This window comes from Polypterus senegalus, chromosome 7 (genome assembly GCF_016835505.1).
Source record: "Polypterus senegalus isolate Bchr_013 chromosome 7, ASM1683550v1, whole genome shotgun sequence".
Lineage (NCBI taxonomy): Eukaryota > Metazoa > Chordata > Cladistia > Polypteriformes > Polypteridae > Polypterus > Polypterus senegalus.
In genome coordinates, this window is record NC_053160.1 from 192,063,562 (window position 1) to 192,084,496 (window position 20,935).

The following is a 20,935-nucleotide window of genomic DNA, read 5'->3' on the forward strand; positions in this document are numbered from 1 at the left end:
CACACGCCAAATTGGGCAGCAGAAGCGCCCATCTGCCAGCCGCGGCTCCCCTCCCATCGCTAGTAAAGTTCGCCCGCGAAGCCATTGCGGCTGCTCGAGCAGGCTTCTCGGTGGGCGGAATCTAGAGAGGGCTGCGCCGCCTCCATCCAATCAGACGCTCCGTCACGCCCAGCGGGGGCCATCAGAGCCAATCAGGCCCCAGCGGAGAAGGCCCGACGAGCGCTAGTGGTGCAGACTTAAGCCGAGCCTAAGTAGAAGGAAGTGAGTGAGTTAACGGGCGAAGCGGAGAGCCGCCGTGAAAAGCACTTCGTCCCAAGCGCTAACAAGAAGCCAGGCTTCTGTTTTTTTTTGCAGCCAGGTCCGTTTCGGAGGAGAGGAGACCCTCTGGAGCAGTGCCAGACGTCGCCGTGCAGCGAGCGGCAGGGAGGTGGGCCTTGCCCGGATGTCAGCGTGACTGAAATCCCGGTTTCGCTTTGCTGTGCCGCGCCGCGCGCGCAGTGCTACTTGTCCGGCATTTCAGCAGCACTCCATCCTCCTTCAGCACCCTCCAGCAGCCACAGCGGCATCTGGTTCCGGGACCCTGCAAGACTCAACGAGGCTTTCCGCATGGGTGAGTAAAGGCTATTTTTTTTATTTATTTATTATTTTTTAAAGTGGATCCGTTCATACCGCGGCGAGGCAGGTGCAGCCCGATTCCTGTGAACGCGTTATCCAAAATGTCGTCTTGGGCAACTTGTGCAGTGTGAGGCTTAGCGGTACATTGTGACAGTGATGTGGCCTGGGCGAGACACCTGTCCGCTGGCTCCCCGCCCCACTCTTGTCGCCGGTGTCACTCTGATCGCATGCCGCACGCTGCTATTGATCTCCGGTCCCGGGTTGTGCGGTTGTCGCGTGGCTCAAGTTAGGTCACGCAGCGCTGTCATTAGTTACGGTGCAGGTGGAGGAGCAGTGCGTTTAATCAGCCTTCTGGAATATTCCGTGTCTTCCGTACGCCGATTAACGGACGGGTTGGGTGCAGCTGACCGCACTCAGCCTTCCTAAGAGCCGGGCGGTGGTCCCGGCAGGCGCTCATCTTGTGCACCCCATTCCTCCGTTAACCTCCCCCGCCCCCCGGGTTCTCGGTTGAGTATTTTTTCCACCATCACTCTGATGTTTCAGGCTGATGGCTGTCTTCTCCCTGGTGGGCAGGGCACTTTCACACAGCATGGTATTGGGAGGAGAGGGGCTCGGCTCGGCTCGCTGTGTCATGTTTGGTGCTGAAGTGTTTGGCTTTCATTCTGATGTGCTTGGTGCCCCTCTAATTCTTAAGCCATTTGTCAGCTCCTGCCAAGTTTTGGTCTGTGAAGGCTGACATCTGCCCGTACCTCCTCCTCCTCCTGTTTTCATTTTGACTTTTGGATTTTTTATTTTTTATTTTGTGTGTACCCCAAGTTTCTCAGCTCAGTTGTCCATCACCGGTACGTTTACCTGCACTTTGGTCTCCTTCTTCACATTAGGTGTCCATCAGCGTTTACTGCCTGGCTGCTCAATTGTGTTCACCCTCTGTATCCACCAGTTGTCCAGCACTCCCTTTGTGTGGCCCTCCTTCCATATTTATTCCTGACTCTCTGATTTTCGTCTCTTTCCGAGGTCTTCGGCGTTCTTGCTGGTTGTTTCTCCTAAAGTAGGACCTGTCCATTCATCCACATCTTTGCTGTGTCTTTTCTTGCACTCTCTTGTCCTTTTTAACTCTGGCTTGTTGTCCATCCTTTGGTCTCTCGGCTGGGTGTGGTTGTGGGGGCACTAAGCAGTTTAACATTCAGCCAGTTGTCCCCATAGCTGCTGGTTGTGTGCCAGCATTTGGGTTTCAGCAAACATGGACTGGCACCAGCTGATGATGTCCATCCACTGTCTCTCCTCCTTTTTCCTGGATCATTTCTTGCAGGATTCTCTTGGAGAGTCTCTCGGATCTTGTGGCAAGTCCTCCCCAGTTAAGCTACCTCCTCGTTTCTGCCGTCATGGGGGTCTTCCTACTTGCTTGATTGCTATTGAATGGTGCAGCGGTTCATCTCATCGTTGGTGACGCGGTCCAAGTATGAAATCCCAAGTTCAGTTCTGCTGTCGAGGTCCGGGATTCACGTACAGGTAGTGAGATTGACGGGACTTGGGTGCCCAGTGATCTCAGGATCTGTTTGGCCAGGGCAGCTCTTGATAGGACTTCAGTTTCTTGTCCTCTGTGCTGATAGTCAAACTGAGGCACTTGAACTGGCCTCCGGTCTTCAGCTTGTGCCCCGAGCAGTGGGCTTCGTTGTGACTGGCGTTCATCACCAAGTTGGTCTTTTCAGCACTGACCTCTGCGCCGTATTTCTTTGCTGCTTCCTGACCAAGAATCTAAATCAATCGCCAATGTGTCTGTGGGCGCACATGCAGTTTCCTAAAAGATGGGCGTACACATAAAAATCTGTCCGTCTGTCCGTCCGTTAGAATAGCACATCTGAGTCGCCTGATACATCGACGGGTTATTGTCTGTCTGACATCAAAGTCGGGGTTACCTGTTGTTCATTTTCATCTCTTAGCCAGCCTACATACGCCAGTTTACCATTTCACGTGTGCCCTTTCTGCCTGGCATTTGGGAGGTGCGCAGTCTGTGTGGCTGGCCGTCGGTCTGTCCTCGCCCTCCATGTCTTGCGTCTCTTGATTTGTCAGCTCTCTCTGATGTCTGCCATCCGTCTCTCCTCTCTGGACTTTTTCCCAGTCTGCCTTTTACAGACACTGGTGGTTCTCTCCCTCTTTCTGCACACCTGGGCACCTGTCTGCCCGAGCAGCTGCGTGCCCTTCTCCTGTTTTTGTGCCTCTTGCACCTGTCTGCCCGTGAGCTCATTTTGCCAGTCTGGCTCTTGTCTCGCCCGTGTCTGTGTCAAAGTGAAGCAAATGTTGCCAGTCAATATGATTTCAGGTCACTGAGAGCTTAACCGCAGTGGGGTGCGACATAACCGGCAAGTCCCTGGAGGATGCCAAAGGACTCTGGAGGAGATCGAGTGTTGGTTGGCATGAATAAATGAGGTCACCCCCCCCAAATTCCTGGAGTCTCCCTGGCAGAGTTCACTAAAGGATTCATTGTGTCCCTTAAGGGGTCGACTGTTCTCCATTGCGGCCTGCCAACGTGAGGCTGGCGTGTTCTGACGGTGCTGTTGTAGGACTCTGGGCGGTGGTCCCCTTTCTTGCCACATCCTCAAGACCCGCATCTTTGCATGATTTGTGATTTTTAGTGGGCAGCGTCCTGCACAGGGTTGTCTCTCGCCGTGGGCGTCTGGATTGGCTCTGCCTTCCTGCAGTCCGGTGATGCGAAGCTTCGGTAAATGGATGGACGGGTGGCACTCGGTTACCCATCTGCCAGTCCTTTGCAGTAGCCCAGAATAACGTCTGGGCTGAAAAGAGTGGGCCGCTGACATCCTTGTGTCTGCTTAGGCCGCTGCATTTTTAATAGACGTTAGGGTGGCGCACAAGGCCAGCCATATTTCACGCCGTTTCAGCCTTTTCTTACTCTGCAGCTTTTCCTGCAGAAATCGTTTAACGTGATGAGTGAGAAGTATGGTGGGGGGGTGTGATAGTGACGGTCTTCTGAACTGGTGTGGCGTGAGTGTCATGTGAGTGCAGTGCAGTCCGGTGCCTGCTGTGCCGTCGGCATCGTGGACACGGCACCCTAAGGACGGGGCTTGTCGTTGTCTGCTTTGCTCAGTGATTTCAAAATTAGAGAAAGAAAGAAAAACCGTCAGGCCCGTAAACTGTGTGTTCAGGTGACTGACTTGGCCATCAGGGGTGCCAGTGTGCCTACACACGATCTGAAGGAAGACCAGCTTGGGATGTCCTGTGACTTGGCGGGCGCCGTGTGTACAAGTCCAAGTGCGAGGCAGCTGCGTTAAGGCCCGGTGTAGCCCGCCAGGCCCCTCGCAGTGGAATCTGCTCGTCCATCTCATTGTCCGCTGTTCTCTGGCTTGCTGCCTCGTGTCGATGTGATCAAACGTGTCAGGCCTCCAGTAAAAACACAGAAGGACGTCTCCAGGCCGCTGTGGACTTGATCTCGCTACGGCGGGTCACTCGGGCTCCGCGCTCTTCAGAGCCGTTCGCGGGGCAGTGAAAGGGCAAACGTCGATGCTGATGCATGACCGCGGCTGTACGCACAATAGAATAAGCCAACGGGAAGGTGCAGTGGGACGGGGTGGGGGAGGGTTTGGGGATTTAAAGACGAGACCGCCCCGACGCTGAGCTCGGGTGGCACTGCCCAGGATGGCCTGCTTTTACCGTAAATCCTCACTTAAGGCTCTGCGATGGCGTCTACTGTGCCAAATGACTGCCACTGTCCGGTATGCCGTGACTGAAGTGGGCAGTGCTGGGTTCAGCCTACATTGGACGATTGGACTCCCTCTACATGGAAATGATTGGCGCCATCGCCCAGGTGGACATCAGCAGTGTCTTGTTGAAAGTGACATGTGCTGCCTTTGCTCTCGTAGCTTCCTAAAAATCCAAATGCCTTCCAACACCTCTCTGCTGGGGGCCGGGGGGCCAGAGCTGATTCTCGCTGGACTACACGCTGCTGAAGGTGGGCAGCCTGCGGGGATGCGACTTTACAGTAAATCTCTGCCCGTGGTTTGTGGCCCAAATGGGGGTGGCTGGCTGGCTGGATGCCCTCCTCAGCTTAAGCTAGAAAAGCAATAATTAATAATCAAATATCCGCCCCTTTAATGTTTTAGGGGACTACTGATTGTAGATTGGAGTCCTGACACGAGTCCACTTGCAAGCGGATGGCACACTGTCCCACACACAGACGAGCTCTTCGAATGCCCCGTGACTTCACCTGCTCTGAACACTCCCAGTTCTGTACCCGCCTGACAAGATTCATGCCAAATTCCTGAAGCGGGTAGGAATGTCAGAACAGTCGGCTCAGGTCTCCTGAGGATTGGCTTTACTTTAACTGTGCAGCAGCAGACGTGGCGAGCGGCAGACGTGGCATGGCACCACCCAACAGAATCACAAAGCTGTCAAGACTTTTGGAAACCAAGCAGGCTGCTTTCAGACGTAAATCGTTCCACTTTTTTAAATGAAAGAATCAAAATCTTGGGGCTTCACAAAAAACATTCTGTTCGTGTTTGTGCTACAAGGCAGCGGCACTCGTCTTGCCGAACATCCAAGTTCCAAATGTAAGGAAGCATAGCTGCGTGTCTCGATGAGTCGGTGGCACCAAACGAAAAGGGATTCGTCTCCGCACCGCCTTGACGTAGCCCTGCCTACTCGTGACAATCGGACAGGCCCAGGTTACCAAATAAAAAGTTTGGCTGTTGTGCAGCCATCTTGGATTTTGAGGTCAGGGTTGGTGAGCATCCTGACTTTCCTTCTTGTAGTGGAGCTCCAGTTTAAACTTCCCACTTGAAACTTGGAAATCCTGACTTCCCAGTTCAAGTGGAACCACAAGTTCAGTTAAGTGTTGAGGGTCGAGTTGTCTTTGGGCGAGTCGTGTGCACGTATTTCACCTGTCAGGTGCGCTGTATTTAAACGTTTAATACGTCTCGACTGTCACGTGTGCCATTCAGGGGAGAACGCTGGCCGCTAATAAGGGGACATCACTGAACCAACACAAATACAGTGGGGGCCCTCAAAACTCGACTGGATGTTATTTTGGACCAACTGGGTGGACAGGATTGGCCGACCTTGTTAGGCTGGGTGGCCTGTTCTCATCGTCCGTTCTCAAATGTTCAAATGAATGAATGCTGAACATACCCTGTGCCCGATGGCTGGCAGGTTTGGTGGTGTCTTGTTCTTCTCCTCACCCAGAACTGCTGTTTTTGACTCTCGTTGGATGCTCGCATTATCCGTTCCCAGACCCAGTAAGCAGACCCTGCGGCACCCTTGACGCGTCCAGGTGGGCTCATCTCGCTCACATTTACAGACTGATCTCCACGCAGTAGTTTACATCCAGGATTGCCCCGAGGACTTGGTTGGTTTAAAGTCCAGGGCGGCCACACGGCCTGCTTTGGTCTTCACAGACCAGGAGGAAGTTCTGGTAAATAGAAACAAATGTGACCCTGCCTGGCATTTGCGCCTGTCACAAGGGCAGTGGTGGCCATTTATCAGACAGGGGGAGTAAGGTGACTAGCTGGGAAATGTAATGTGGCATAAATGAAGCGTCTCCATCAGAGTAATTAAGGCCCCTGACCCCGGGGTATGTCAAGAATGGCAAGCCAATAACTAATAAATTGCTCTGGCAGCGAGCAGATCAACTCGTCGTCCGCACGTTTTCCACGTTTACTCCGACCAGAGATGCTTGAACTGGAACGCGACCCTGCTGCAGTTGATTCATTACCAGTAACTCGGTAGTTAACGGCCTTCTAAATGAAAAAGGACGAGTGACTGATGAAGTGAACCGACTGAATCCACAGAAGCGGCCATCGCGTCTCCTGGCGGGCCTGGCGCTTGTGTTCCTGAATCCCCCGGCTCTTCCAAACATGGCAGTTTAAGCCTGTGTGTTTTAACGGGTCCTGACCTTCTTCCTGAATTCCAGTGCTGTTTGTCTCCGCCCGGCTCCACAATTCATGGCCAGCGTTGTGTTTTCAAAGGCAAATGTTCTTCTGGTTGCTGCTATTTGTAAGCCAGACGGGGACGTCTTGGTCTGTGCGTGTTATTGGGACCACCTAAATCGTAAATCGGGTCACTTTAAAGAACGTTTGTTAAACTTTGTGTGGATTCAAGAGGAAAATGCATACAGCAAAGAAAAAAAAAAAAAATCTGATTTATAAAACCTGCCGTCGGAAATTTACTGTTTATAAAGCAGAGACGCCTTGTGAACGTGCCGCGGAGACCACCCTAGAACATCCATACATGGAGCCTCACACATGCGCAGAGAGCAGCCAACCACCCGAGGTGTCGAGACCTCGCCGCCTGTGACCTAGAGTGGCATTCTGGGAAAGGTGTGAGGTGCCACTGTCGCCTGGCACGACGTGAAGCTGAGGGTCCTGCCAGTGACCTGCGTACCTTAAGACGTTTGGTTTACGTGTTGTAGGCCATCAGCCCCCCGTCAGGCCTAACTGTTCAGTGAAACCCCCCAGCCACGCCTTAACCATGGAGACCAGAGAAGTCGAGGAGCGTCACGTTGCTCTCCACTTTCTGATTTGTAGCTCGACTCCCCTCGTGTATGACGGGGTCAGCAGTCCGAGTCCTGCATGGGCACAGCGCTCAGGTTTGTTGTTTTCCACTTGTGGAGCTCAAAGAGTTTTGGAATTTGAAGCATTTCAGATTTTCTGACTCCGCCTGGAATACCAAATGTAACGCTTTAGCTTCATCTTCATTTCCTGATCTCCGAGTACCGCCAGGGTGGTCCGTTTTCTAAATATCTCCAACTCTTAGAAGTACCCAGCTTAACTAACAGCCTGTGCTTTGGTCTTCATGACTTTAAATCCCATTACATTTTACAGTAAGCGACGTGTGAGTTGGAGGGATGACCGCCTGGCCGCCTGCCTGCTCAGAACCTAAAAACAAGAAACGCAGACATGAGTAGCGAAGAGCAGAACGGCCGAGTTTCATTCAACGTTTCACGTTCTCCACTAAAATGACGTTGGGGGGGGGGGGGTTTTTTTTTTTTGGCTCCTGAAGTTTATTCCACAGGCCAAACTGCCATCTTCTACCTCGGGGGGCCCCCTCCTGCTGTCGTTCGTGGCTCCCCGACTCTGCACGTCGATGTAAGGCCTGTGGATTTCGCCAGCGGACTCGACTCGCCCGACGCGACTTCTTTTCATTTTTTTTTTTGTGTTCCGTCGGTCATCTTGTGTGTTCTCACACCTCCACTGTGCAGATTACTGGACTTGCCTTGCGCAGTTTCTCTTTTCGCTGCCCTCGAAGTCGTGACCTCTGACCAATCGCTCTTTAGGTGGCCCCCTTTTTATCCCCTTGAGGATTTGCTCTAAAAGCTAAAGCTTGGAATCTCTGGTTTCTGGATGGGCCTGTGTGTGTGTGTGTGTGTGTGTCGTGGTTTATGGCTTCCTGCTTTCGGCCGCACTTTGGGTTTTCTCCCAGTTACTACTAAGAGCACCTTCCTCTTCACACTCTGCACCCTGATCCTCTTGCCAGGCTTCTGCACCAGAGGCTGATGGCACACCTTCCACTCGTAGTCAAACGTCACTTGATGTGCTCGTCACCAGACTTGACGTGACGTGATCAGGCTGTGGCCTTGAGAGAAAATACGGCTGATCAGAACAGAACTGGACTTGAGCCGCACCTCACACCAGACCAGAGTGGTCCCGAAGACGAAGAGCACCTCACAAGGGTCTCCATATATACTACAAATATACAGGAGGTGCCCACCCATTGACTGCTCAGTAGGCAAGCATCCCAGCTTTGAACTTCATATGTGGTGCTACAGGGAGCCCCCCCGTAGTGATCGGGAAAGTCTGTGCCCACCTCGACATGCCACACCAATCTGAACCATCCACAGGGACTTGCAGTAGTCCAGGCATGACATGAGGTGACATGAGGTGACAAGGCCACACCAGGAGTTGTTCTGTCCAATTTGGTCAGCTGCACCACGGTCAATGGCAGGCAGCTGGCCATTGATCAGCACCCCAGTTGGCAGGCATTGCCAATAATAAGCTGCGCTGAATCGACAAAGGGCAAAGGGGTCAAGTGGGCAGGTAGTGGGCGAGGAGAGAGGGAGGGAGAAAGCGTAGAGCGATGTGCTGTGCTCATGAGGGGACATGGAGACCCTCAAGGAGGGCAGTGTGTGTGCCATCCCAGCTGGCTTTCTTTCTAGAAGCTTCTCTCACCCGAGCAGGACAGATGGCTGGACACGTTCGCTTTGTCCCGGTACCGCGGCTCGTCTGTACGTACGACACGATCCGGAGCTGCACTCACTCGAGCCCTTTGTATTGCCAAGCGAAATGCCAGCCATCAGCTGGCACAAGACAGATGGTGAGAAGTGCAAGCTGTGCAGCCAATTTAGATTGCACGCTGTGAAGTTTTGACATTCCTGCAACAAACTGCACGTGGTAACCCATTGTCTGCGTCACCTGAAGGGGAGGCGACGACAACGTGACACCTCAGGTACCCGAGTGGAGTGCAGGCTGGCAGAGTCGAGGCAGCAGGTGCAGGCCTAGCATGTGACGCCTCCTCTGAAGTCTGCTGATCCTCCTGTGATGATGATGATGACGACGATGGTGGCACACAGCTCTCGGACTCGCCCATGCCAGTCTTTCACTTCCGGTTTGAGTTTTAGGCCTGAATGTGAGGTGTGTGTGTGCTACTTGACAGCCTGGAGCGGGCATCGTGGAGCTCCGCAGCTCCCAGGGCTTTGCTTTCTTTTTTGTTTTATTTGTTGCTCTAATTTGTGACATTTTCGGAGGTTTCCTCTTGAGTCGCGGTGGTTACTCCGTGTGAATCCTCTCTTGTTGTTAAACTGGCTGGACGTGAATGAGAGCCTCACGCGGCGAAGGCCCCACCCACAAGCCGCCTCCGCCAATTCAGTGGGCATCACAAATGGAGACGATGTGACACCACGAACGGGCAAGAAGGTGCAGTGGGAACGGAGAAATCGGCAAGGGGGGCAAATCCTGCAGAAGAGGTGGCCGCCTTCACCCTCTGTGCATTGGCAGAGCCTCGGCTCAGGCCACGGTGAGCTCCCCTCTTGATGGCATGGCGTGGCATGGTGTGCCTTGACCCAGTCTGGACTAGAAGTGACCGATCACACATTGTGCTCCAAATTAAATTGTCTCCTTTTAAAATGTGCAGCACAGAATGTACCTGCCATAGGAAGTGTGATGCTGTGTCTGGGCACGACTGTCTTACAGTGGGCCAACCCTAGTGGGCACCCTGACCGCTGTGGGGGAGTCGATGCAAACCAGAAGGTGGTCTCGTGCTGCGTTTGTTCGTCACTGGTGGCTCCTGTAGCTCCAGAGAGCCTCTTGCCAGTTAAACTCTGCCATGTTAATGTCTTTGAGACCAACGTGGGGTGTGGGGGTCTTCAGAGCAGGGGGTGGGCCTTGAAGATTTGTGCTTGATTGTCAGAGTGGCGACCACCGCGACCCACTTCCAATGTAGACACTCCACTACAATGTGGGCCACAGCCCAGTTGAAAGGGTTTGAGAGGGGTGAATTCCAGTATGAAACTGGTTGGATTTCAGGTTGCTTTTCTACTTTGCCTTTACGTTTTTCTGACCTTTTTCATACCCATAATGGTGGCTCTGAGGGTGGGGATCTGCGCCGGCAATGAGAAGGTTGCCAGTCTGAATTGGACCCTTGAGCGAGGCCCCTAACCCGCAGTTACTCTGTCCCGGGTATGACGTCAGCCTGTGTCCATCAAGGGACAACTCCATGGAATTGGAAAGTTGGGGTATGGTTTGTCAGGATTAATACCCCCACTTCAGCCCCCCTAAAAAAACTGGTGTGGTGGGGGCGCCATTAGCGCCTGCATTGGAAAAGTGGGCTTTTAGGAGTTTCTTGATAGGATTCTCCACGTTAGTCCGGCGTGTCTCAATTGACGAAGTATTCCTTGTTTTTGGTGCTTGACCGCAGAAGACCACCTCACCACTAGGCAGACCACCATTAGAAGATCTTTGAATGCTGGAGGACATCATAGAGAGGATTTAAGGCTTGACGCACTCGTCATGTCACAAGTCATCGTGTGCACTTCCAGGGTCCGAGGTTGTGTAGAATTTCCTGGACACTTCCTTTTGGTTTCTTATTTCCTGGATAAAGATATTTAGCTGCGACTTTTGTTTTTGGCCGATGCTGTTTTGTTTTGATCTGTGGTACCAGACCTTACCCCCTGCCGGCCTCTTTCCTACGCCGTCTGCCCGCTCCCAGCTCCTGCTCTCCTACCTGTTGGAGTAGCTGAGTGTTAACCGCTGCCTCAATGGACGAGCGGTACACGTCTGGGTGGCGGCGTCATGTCCGTCAGACTTGCCGATTGTGTCACCTGACCCCAGAAATTGCTGGGATTGTCAAACGGGGTGACTTCATGCCACCCTGCCTGCACAGTTCTTCTCACTCCTTCCTCTGGCAGTCGATACAACAACAACATTTATTTCTAGCTCGCGTTTTCCTACAAGTGGCGCAGCTCAAAGTGCTTTACAAGATGAAGAAAGAAAAGTTTATAAAAACGAGATGACAATACAAAGCAACAAAGCATGAAGTTACATCCGTTATCCAGGAAGACGGGGAAACAAACTCCAGAGGGCCAACAAAATCTGCAGGGGGTCCAAGGCCTCAACCACCCAGCCCCCACTGGGCAATAGTGTGCCACCTATTGGAAGCGGTGCTGTACAAAGGGTTAACGGCTATGGCGAGGTCAGCTGGAGTTGATTTGTTTGTATTTATTTATTTATTTAAATTTATTTTTCCCCATTCTGTCCTGGAGCGTTGAACACGAGACGTCCAACCGCTGAGCTTCTCCTGCGTTTTGAGCTTTCACGATGCCCGCCTTGCTGATTTCTCGCTCCTCGCTGCGTGTTTTGCGCGGCCATTGGTGGTCGGCTCCGAGGCACACATGGAGCCCACCCTTGCGACTGCAGACTAGTCGGAGCCAGTGTCTGTGGTGGAGTCGCTAGGCGTCGATTATGTAAGTGAAGGGCACAACTGAAGAGTCGCCTAATGTGACGCGGCCTTTAGTCCGAAGAACCTGCCAGTGTGTAAAGCCGACTGAAACGTTCAGAATTTGTGGACTTTTGGCCATTGCGCCCACTCCTGGTCACTGTTGTCCAGTCAGTTTGGCCTCCGTGGCGTCCCCTCTTTCGGTGGGCTTCGTGTTTTACAGAATTCGATTGGCCTGCAGGGGGCCTTTGGTGTTGTCTGGGCTGCCACTCTTTGGGTTAAGCGGACCCCCTGGTGGTGTTCCCAAGGTGTCTCCCGCGGCTTGCTATGCCAGGTGAGTTTGCTTACCCACGCCTTCGGAGTCACGCAGGCATGACGTTTCTCATTTTTGCGTGGCGTATTTTTAGGTTGGCGCCACTTCTTTTGGATGGTGCAAATGTGCTAAAATGCACCCTGAGCGCTCCGCAGCCTGGTCCTTCTCATTTCCTGCTGTCTCTTCTAAAATACACAAAGTGATCTGAGCACTCAAGTAGGTCACCATTCACAGCAGAAGGCACTGGGGGAGTTGATGTTACATAAAGCGCAGCGCAGGAGCTTTGAGTGGCGACGTTCTGGAACGTTCATTACCACATTTAGCAGAGCCCTTCGGTCCTGTGACGTTTTGAGGGAGCCGTTACTGCGACCCCATCACCCGGTCCCTAGGGGCGTGGCTCTGGAGGTGGCGCTGCATGGTGGCACCGCCTGTTACACCCAAGACTGTTCGGTGCCCTGGCATAGCCGACTTCCTCGCGATCGGTCAATGACTACGAGTGTGCATCGCACTTTGGTTTTCAGGTCTGATTCTTGGATTTCCCCATTTTGACTTTACCGTCCGACTCCTGACCCATCTTTGGCCATGCCACCCCCTGCCCTGCGACTGGCAGAGCCCATCGGAGGGTGTAATGTGATGCCTGCGATTGGAGGGGTCAGTCTGGGAGGACCTTACTTGGGGTGGTTGTCCTGTTTGTAAGATTTTTGGGGTTTGTTCATTTGTCATGGCTTGGGAGATTGCGCTCTGAGAACACTCTGGTATTACGTGGTATTATTAGTGTTGTGTTATTATTAGTATTCGTGTTGTTAGTGTTATTAGTATTCATTTATATTTGTGTGGTTTTTTTTTTTTTTATTATTCACTTTTGTTTTCCCCCTTATTTTTGATGGAAGACTTTTTTTTTTTTTCTTCATGGGCACTGCCATTGACGTGAGGCACTCGAACTGGCATCGCCAACGCCTCTTTGGGGTTTCCCTTTTGTGTTGTCTTCCCTGTTGTGTGTCCGACTGCAGTTCCTTCCTCCCCTCTGCCTGCCAGCTTCTATCCAGTGACAGTACACTTGTCACATCTACAGAGTCCAGTGACTAACTGGTGGCCCTCTCCTGATTAACGATTAACCCTAATTTTATTGACCGTGCGATGGAACGACAGATTGTTTTCACAAAAGCCTTTGTTTCTCAAGATGGCCTTCTTCTTTTGATGGCACCCTGGCATACTAAGCGACTGGAAATCCTTGCACAATTGTTGTTAGTCGCCCCCCCCTCCAATCCCTTATTAAACTCCAGCCATGCTGCAGTCAGTCGGGCAGTGAAGCACCCCTGGCACGTGCCAGGTCTCCACCAGGCACTCTGTCGGGCTCCTCTGCTGAAACGCTTGGCTTTAAGCACCGTCAAGAGGCCAATCGGAGGCAATTCCATTAGACGTTCGCTCCTCTTGTAATCCTGAAACGTTCCTGGCCAACGATGCCCTGATTTATGTGATGTTAATAGCGCGTGTCGGCACCGCCCGGCTGCCCGGTCAGCAGAGCACATCGCCCAGTCGACAGTGGCCTTGGCAGAGGTGGACTTTGAACCTGCATGGGTGGGCTACACGTGGTCACCCACTGCACAAGCCTCCCGTTGGATCGATTTGCCTCCTAAGATCATATCGGCGAGTACATTTATAAAACGTGATTAATGATGATCCATTGTGTGAACGTCCCGCGGTGGATGTGGCAGAGGACCAACTCCAGACTGGGAGGTGTTGCTGGTTTCATTCTCCATGGTGGACACGGGGGTCCTCAGAAATATGGGGTCAGATTCTCCAGACCATAAGGAGCTCTCCACCCAGAAATGGCCGTGTTAGGGCTGCGTGTTTGGGCGAGCCAGACTGAGGTCACCGTGTGAGGTAGTGGCGTGGCTGGGGGGTCCTTTGATTGGCGATCCCTTGTCGTTTTCAGTTGGACCTCATGCCACTACGCAACACGCCTTCTGAACGCACGGCAGCATTTCTCCTGACGGCGACGTCCCAAACCGGAAATCCAGTCTAAATTTAGACATTAAATGGGAAATCTGCAGGCCGTCCTCGGACTGAGTGTCCGAACGAATGGCTGAGAACATCCCAGGGCGTCCATTCTCCGGTCTCCTTTGGCATTTCCAGTGCGTCTTTGATTTTGCACGAGGGCCGTCCTTTCCATCCATGCTGAATGATGAGACTGCAGGAACTCGCAGGGAGAGACTGGAAGAGCGCCGACATTGTGCCAACCGTTCATCGAGATGCCATCGTCATGTGACATCAGCCACAAGGCACATTTCCATTTGAATTGATTGATTTCTGCTATTGGGCTGAACCCATCGGAGACCCCCGCACAGTGAGCACACGTGTTACAGTTTGGGGCGCCGTTGCACAATTCGGCATCATAGGTCCTTTACTTTTTTAGGTCACCGCCACTTAAGAACGTTCCATTAAAATGCTAGAGAACTGCAAAAAATGGACGTGGTGGACGCCTGAAGTGACGGCTCATACGGCCAGCGCGGAGATCCGTGTGAGTTTTGCGGGAGATGTTTCTGGGCAAGGCGATGTCGGGTGGTCCTCACGTTGACCTGATCTCGCTTCGTGTGGGGCTGTCTCGGGTCACACATCGACCTCCAAACCTCAAGGACGCCATTCGCCACGAAATGTCCAAACGAGTCGTGCGAGAGTTCAGATATCGTCTTGAGGAGCGAATCGCTAATGATGGCCAGTCTGGGTCGTAATGTGTTTTATTTGATCTTGTAGTGCGGTGGGGAGACAAAGTCAGAGAGGCGAGACTGCGTTGGTGTGGAGAGATGCTGGGTATATTGGGCGAAGGGTGGCAAGGATGGAGCTGCCAGGTAAGAGGACCAGAGGAAGACTTAAGAGGAGGTTTATGGGTGTGGTGATTGAGGACCTGCAGGTGACAGAGCAACAGGACAAGCGATGGAGGAAGTTGATCCGCTGTGGAGACCCCAGCGAGAGCAGCCGGAAGGAGAAGAAGAAGAAGAAGAAGAAGCGGCAGCAGCGGTTTTGTAGAGTGGTGGCACTTCTTTTGGGCTCACCCTGTATTTCTGTGGCACGATTTCAGACAAAGGCCGTCTGTCACTCACAGCTTGCGTTTTTCTGTTTGTATTCCCTGACTTCCTCAATCCGTGATGATCTGGGTGCCAACTGTAAATGCCTCGTTTTTTTCCCAGCTGGGCCATGTTGGTAATAAGACGTCAAAGTTTGCCCCTCGTCTTTCCTGTTGAAGTTTGTTTTGTGCCGCCTGCCTGCCCGCCCACGGATGTTAAAAACAATGGAAACAAAGGCGGTGCTCGCCCGGAGAGGCTTGTTAGCCCAACTCGAGTTCTTTGACTGTGAGGGGGGCCGATTACGTCGTCCAAATCTCGTTATCCGCACTGATGTAATCTCCAGCGCCATCGTGCAGGACTTAAGTGCAGCTGAACGTATTAAGATTCTGCTCATCAAGAGGGAATTGGAGAGGCCGCCCTGGGAATTCGGGGGTAATGAGCGCGTGAAGATTTCTCCGCAGTTCATTTTCCTCTTGATTGGACTTTGCATCCTCTTGGTTGCCAGTTTATTAACAAAGGTGACAGGCCTTGTGTTTGGGGGGACGCAGGGAATGAAAGCACGTCGACCCTGAGGCACGTGCTCGGCGATAATTGGATTTGTCTGCTGTGGCCGCGTAGAGTCGACACGTGTGACGCTTCAGCCACTTGAGCTGGCTGTCCTAGAAGATGACAAGTCGTGTCCCCGTTATTTATGGTAACACCTGTCTTAGAAACACAAGCTGTTCCATTCCTACTGTGTGATCTGAACAGTGGTAGACATTTCTAAAATGACAGCAAATGAGCGGAAGGTGTCGCTGAGAAACGGGGGGCAGGCGTGCCGAGGGGTACCGGGGGGATGGCGGCCCTGAGCTCTTTAGTGGCGTCTCGGGATGGAAGGGTCTAAAGAAGAGGAGTCCGTGCGGTCCTTTGTGTCACCGCTTGGTTAGCAGATCTGTCTTCTCCTGTCGCGTCTTCACCGAATGTCGTGGTTAGGAGTCGGGAACGTGACCAGGGCCTTCAGAATAAAACGGATCTTCGGTCGTCCGCTCGGGGGGCTCCCTCCAGACCAGCGTGCTCTAGAAATCTACCTGAAGGCGACACTCTGAGCAGCCCACTACAGAGAAAGTCCAAAAGAAGAGTCGCAGGATATCCCAAAATGGGAGATGAAAACGACAAACCCAAACTGTGATCTTTACAAATCAGGCTTGTTTGCTAAATGAGGAGAAAAAGCAAAACGGATGCCCTGCACAAAAGACGTCCGAAACAATAACCGCCATTCAGACTCCAGAAAATGGGGGCAATGAGTCCCGAGAAAGCGGGAAGTCCAAAGGAAACGTCCTTCACAGCCTCGATAGTCCGCTGCCGAGACCTGCCGTGTGATGTAGGCAGAGGGAGGAGCCAGCAGCAGTGATGTCAGAGTGGGGCTCCACCCACAGCGTACATGGAAGTGCAGAACAGGTCATGCCGTGTGGACCCCCAGAAGTATTTGGACGGTGGTGCAGTTTTCATACTGGATTTGAAATGAAGCAGCGGAGTTGGGACCGAAGTGTAGACTTGCAGCTTTAATTTAAAGGGCTTACCAGAAACCTCGTATGAGCCGTTTAGAATCGGCAGACATTTTTATACGTGGTCTCCTGCTGTCGGGGTCCCACCAGTGTTTGTACAGACTAACGTAATCCTAAGTGTGACGGCCATTTTCACGACTTGCTTGGAATCGACGACTGCCTCAAGTCTGAAGCCACAGCCACCGCCAAGTGCCGGGTGTCCACCCTACTGATGCCCTGCCAGGCCTTTACCGCCGCAGTCTTCAGCCAGTGAGCTGCATGTCCAGTTGGTTGACTCCATTGCTTTGCCTTGTAAAGCCCTCGGTTGGCCGTCCCGGTGTGTTTCTGGCTCCTTGTCCGTCTGTACTGTGAAGTGTCGTCCTGTCAGTTTGTCAGACGGTATGGCGTCCTGCTACTTCTGCCAGCAGTCGTATCATCGGTAAGCGCACACTAGTGACAGACTTGCGTTGGCAGCCATGATGGTCGGGCCGTGCCACTCCACCTCCACCGTGTGGTATTCTTCAGATCAGGAGCCACTCCTCCTCTTGTCTGTCCGTCATCTTTCTTTTGTCCAAACAAACAGTCCCAGAACTGGACTGGCCTTTTAAAAATGCTTTCTGACGTCGTCTGATCTGTGCTTGAGGATCACCAGGGGTCTGCACCTCTGTCTTCTCCTGATGGTGGTCTTTGGCAGTGATGGGCCTTCCTCCCCGAATTGGCTAAACGTCGTGAAGGGGTTCTTCTTCACCAAGGATCATCCAGCACAGTTGTTTTCCGTGGCTGCAAGGCCTTCTGGGACTTCACCAGCGTGTGCCTTCTCTTTAGGAATGTGCCCGACGGTTGACTTGACCACTCCTGCTGTTTCTGCCATCTCTCTGATGGGTTTGTTTGGGTTTCTCGGCCCACTGGTGGCCTGTTTTTATTTGGCCATCATAGTTCACAGCGATGGCTTCCAAATGCAAACTCCACACTCGGAATCGACTGCTGACCAGTTAATGACACCCTGAGGGTCCTGCTGTCACCTGGCTATGGAGCAAATACTCTTGAGGCCCTTAAAGTGGGGCCACACATCAAGATGGCTGTCATTTCTAAAGGCTCATACAAAATTCACATGAAATCCCTTAAGTTTAACCTGAACGTCTGCACTTCAGAGCCATCGTGGTGACCTACAGAGAGAGCCACAGTTCTGCCTGACGATGGTGCGACTGTCCAGTTACTTCTGGGCCTGACAGCAAATCACAAATGTGAAACCAGAACATCCGCGTGTGCCGCCATTCTCTTTGTAACGCCGTGGCGTACTGAGAGCGTTGCGGCCCTCGGCCTCTCGGGGCTTTCTGTGACTTTTGGATTTCGTATCTCTGGTGTTTTGTGGCTTTTCGCCTCTCGTGTGTGTCTTCGATCCCCAGGCTCCCATCCTCCTCTCCTCCTCTGTTCTGCTGCACCACTGAAGTCCGTCCAGCACATCACAGTGACAAGTTGGCACGGCTCGAAGGTGACAGACTGGCGGGAGGCTGAAGGTCGGACACCAGCGTGAGATTCCTAACATTTATATTCTGTAAGGAATGGTGAGGGCGTAATGAGCCTGTGTGTGTGCCTCCTTTTGGGGAATCTGGCTTCCGATTGGGAGAGCCATTTTAATGAAGGGAAGAGGGAATGCCAACCAGTCTGTCCAGTGTGGAGAGCTGCATGGGGAGTCGGCCAGTGGCACGCCGGGCTCTCGCTCGAGTCGCACCCCTGCACAAAATGTCGCCCCGCCGCCGCCGCTCTCGGGTGACTTCCGTGTCTCTCTGGCTTTTTGTGTGTTGATTTCTCAGAAGTCCGAGGCCTCCCAGTTCTAGCAGCAGTTCTCTCCCTTTCACAGCCATTTTCTGAACGCTCGCTGCTGCTCATGCAGTTTACATCCGAGTTGAATTGATTTGTATTCCTGTCACTTCATTCGGAAAGGCTGGGAGAAAAGTGCCGAGGAGTGCGAGGGGCTCCTCCGGAGATTTGACGGCACTGCATATTTTTGCATAAAGCGCCGGCGGATTGAAGCATCGAGTCGATTTGATGGAGTCTGGCGAGAGTGAGTGCGGACGTCAAGGCTTTGGGTGACATCGACCAGGTGTGGCCTCGACGACGGTCCTTTCTCTTCGAGGAGATGGCTACGTTGAAACACTTTGTCCTTTTGTGGAGTGCGGCGTACGTTTTTAAAATGGAGTTAAAATTACAAAAAGATTCAAAGCCAGCAATCAGACTGGGGTTTCCTGGGAAAATGTTGAGTAGTGGGTTATCATTGGTATCTGACCCAGGCAGAAAGGGGGCACCCTGTGTGTGTGTTGTGTGTCGTCAAGTCCCTACAAGCAATCTGATTGGTCAGTTTGGCATTGGTGGCACAGCGGTGGCGATGATGACAACACCGTTCTTTACTTTAGGGGTTCAAAGTTCAGTGCCTGATTATATTTACACAAAAGAAGATCAAATGGAGCGTCTCGGCGACCAACGTAAAGAACGATGCCCGCCGAGCCATTGAACGCTAACAAGGCCGGCCCAACCCGAGTTGCCTTCAAAGGCCGCCAGTCCGGAAGCGTTTTCATGTCTTCACTTCCAGTAACGGGGGTCCATTGTTACCTTAACAGAACACAACAGGTAAACGTGTTGAGGGTCCCGCAGGTTTGACAACACACACACACACACACACACACACATTAGGAAGTTTCCACAGACGCACAGCAACCAAGTAGAGTGGTGGGCAGTGAGTGGGACTTTAGGGGCCTAGGATAGGGTAGAGGAGATGACTGCCCCCCTAACCCTAACCTCTACCTGTTACTCGGTGTTATTCAGTTCACCACTCGGGGAATATAATCATCCATCCATCCATTTTCCAACCCACTGAATCCGAACACAGGGTCACGGGGGGTCTGCTGGAGCCAATCCCTGTCAACATAGGGCACAAGGCAGGAACCAATCCTGGGCAGGGTGCCAACCCACCACAGGACACACACCAAGCACACACCAAGCACACACTAGGGCCAATCCACCTAACCTGCATGTCTTTGGACTGTGGGAGGGGAGAACATGTAAACTCCACACAGGGAGGACCCGGGAAGCGAACTCAGATGGGTCTCCTAACTGTAAGGCAGCAGCGCTACCCATTGCTCCACCGTGCCACCCAATAATATTATTAATAATAATAATAATACAAAAAAAAAATCTGTGAATAAATGTTACAGAAACGTTTCTTAATCATTAGACAGGAGGTGAGCGGCTTTATGGGAGAAGACACACCACCTGGCCAGAGAGATTGAAACACGTGAGGGTACCACACATACAGTAGGGGGGTGCCAAGGCCTTTAACCCTTAAACTGCCACATACTTGGGGATTAATGCACCCCCGGACACCAAATACTTTTTAAGGAAACGTCACAATTCACCAGGAAACAGTGAAACTTTAATGGAGCACATAAAAATGATTGATGCAAAGAGCATCGCAGTTAACTACAGTGAGCGGCCACCAAGCCCACTGGCCGTCGTCGGACTTCACCGATTTAGCCGTTGCCGAATGCCCGTGCTCTTCATGGTTTTAGGCCTCGCTGTAATCCAAGCTTTGTGTCTGAGCGGGAGAAGAGCGAGTGCGAGTTTGGTATTTTTCGAGTTGAAGTTCTTTCTCCTCGTCCGTCGCTATCCTGAGGACCCCTTTTTGTTCTAAAGATCGGCACCAGAGCTGTAAGTAACGTCCGAGAAGAGTTCAGGTGACCTGCTTCTGAGGGCACTAAGCCCACTGACGCTCACGCCCTCGATGTTTTCACTGCCGCTAGCTTGTAACGTCGTGAACATCCCCACATGATGTGGTCTTTGGGTTTTTGAGACTTCCTTACAACGCCAGTCAGTAGTACGGCGTGATTGGCCATTTGAAGGTCATTTTAGCCGATCCTTTTTCGCTGCCGTTGTTCCTTTTTTGATTTATTCAGTAGACTCTCCATTTATAATCGCTCTTCATCTTGGATTATCTTGACAGGCCAGAGGTTTACGTTTATCCTTTCCCTTGTGAGGCGTTTTCAGATTTGTTTAGTTGTTTTGCTGAGGTTCCATTTTGGGATGTAAAGCCAGAAGGCCGCAGCCTGCAGTTAGGAGTTGGGGTCCGGCTGCCTGGGCTGAGGCTGTTTCTGAGCAGCGGTGTGAAGCTCCAAGCCTGCTTGTGAAACGTTTTGCAGGCCTCACAGCCCTGGTGCCATGTTTGGAGCTCCAGGCCATAAGACCTGCGGTTTGTCAGATGGTGGCACTCAGTCAGTAGGTCTGGTGGGCTTTTAGTAGCAGTTAGTGGCTTTCCTTTCTGCCAGAGTAGAGGGTCAGTGAGCCTTGGCGTCTTCTTGGTGGCCCACCTTCTTGTTATGTTCCCGCCTTTCCCAAACTGGCATGCAAAGGCATTCTGTTGTTTCCCGTGTGGATGTTCCCCTGTGTCTCCTGTGGGGCTTCACCTGGGCCTGTGCCGCCCTAGTATTGCC

At 52.4% G+C, this 20,935-nt stretch overlaps 1 protein-coding gene across 4 annotated transcripts in view; it reads left to right on the top strand.

Moving 5' to 3' along the window:
- Nucleotides 1–218: 218 nt before the first annotated feature.
- Nucleotides 219–20,935, top strand: part of rap1gds1 (RAP1, GTP-GDP dissociation stimulator 1) — a 65,272-nt gene continuing 44,555 nt past the window's right edge. For 2 of the 4 annotated variants that reach the window (XM_039759823.1, XM_039759824.1), the window contains exon 1: nt 219–610. In XM_039759823.1, the coding sequence (XP_039615757.1) occupies nt 607–610 (4 nt within the window). In that variant the 5' untranslated portion in view covers nt 219–606. The remainder of the gene's footprint in view (nt 611–20,935) is intronic. The other 2 variants (XM_039759825.1, XM_039759826.1) reach the window with 1 other exon arrangement.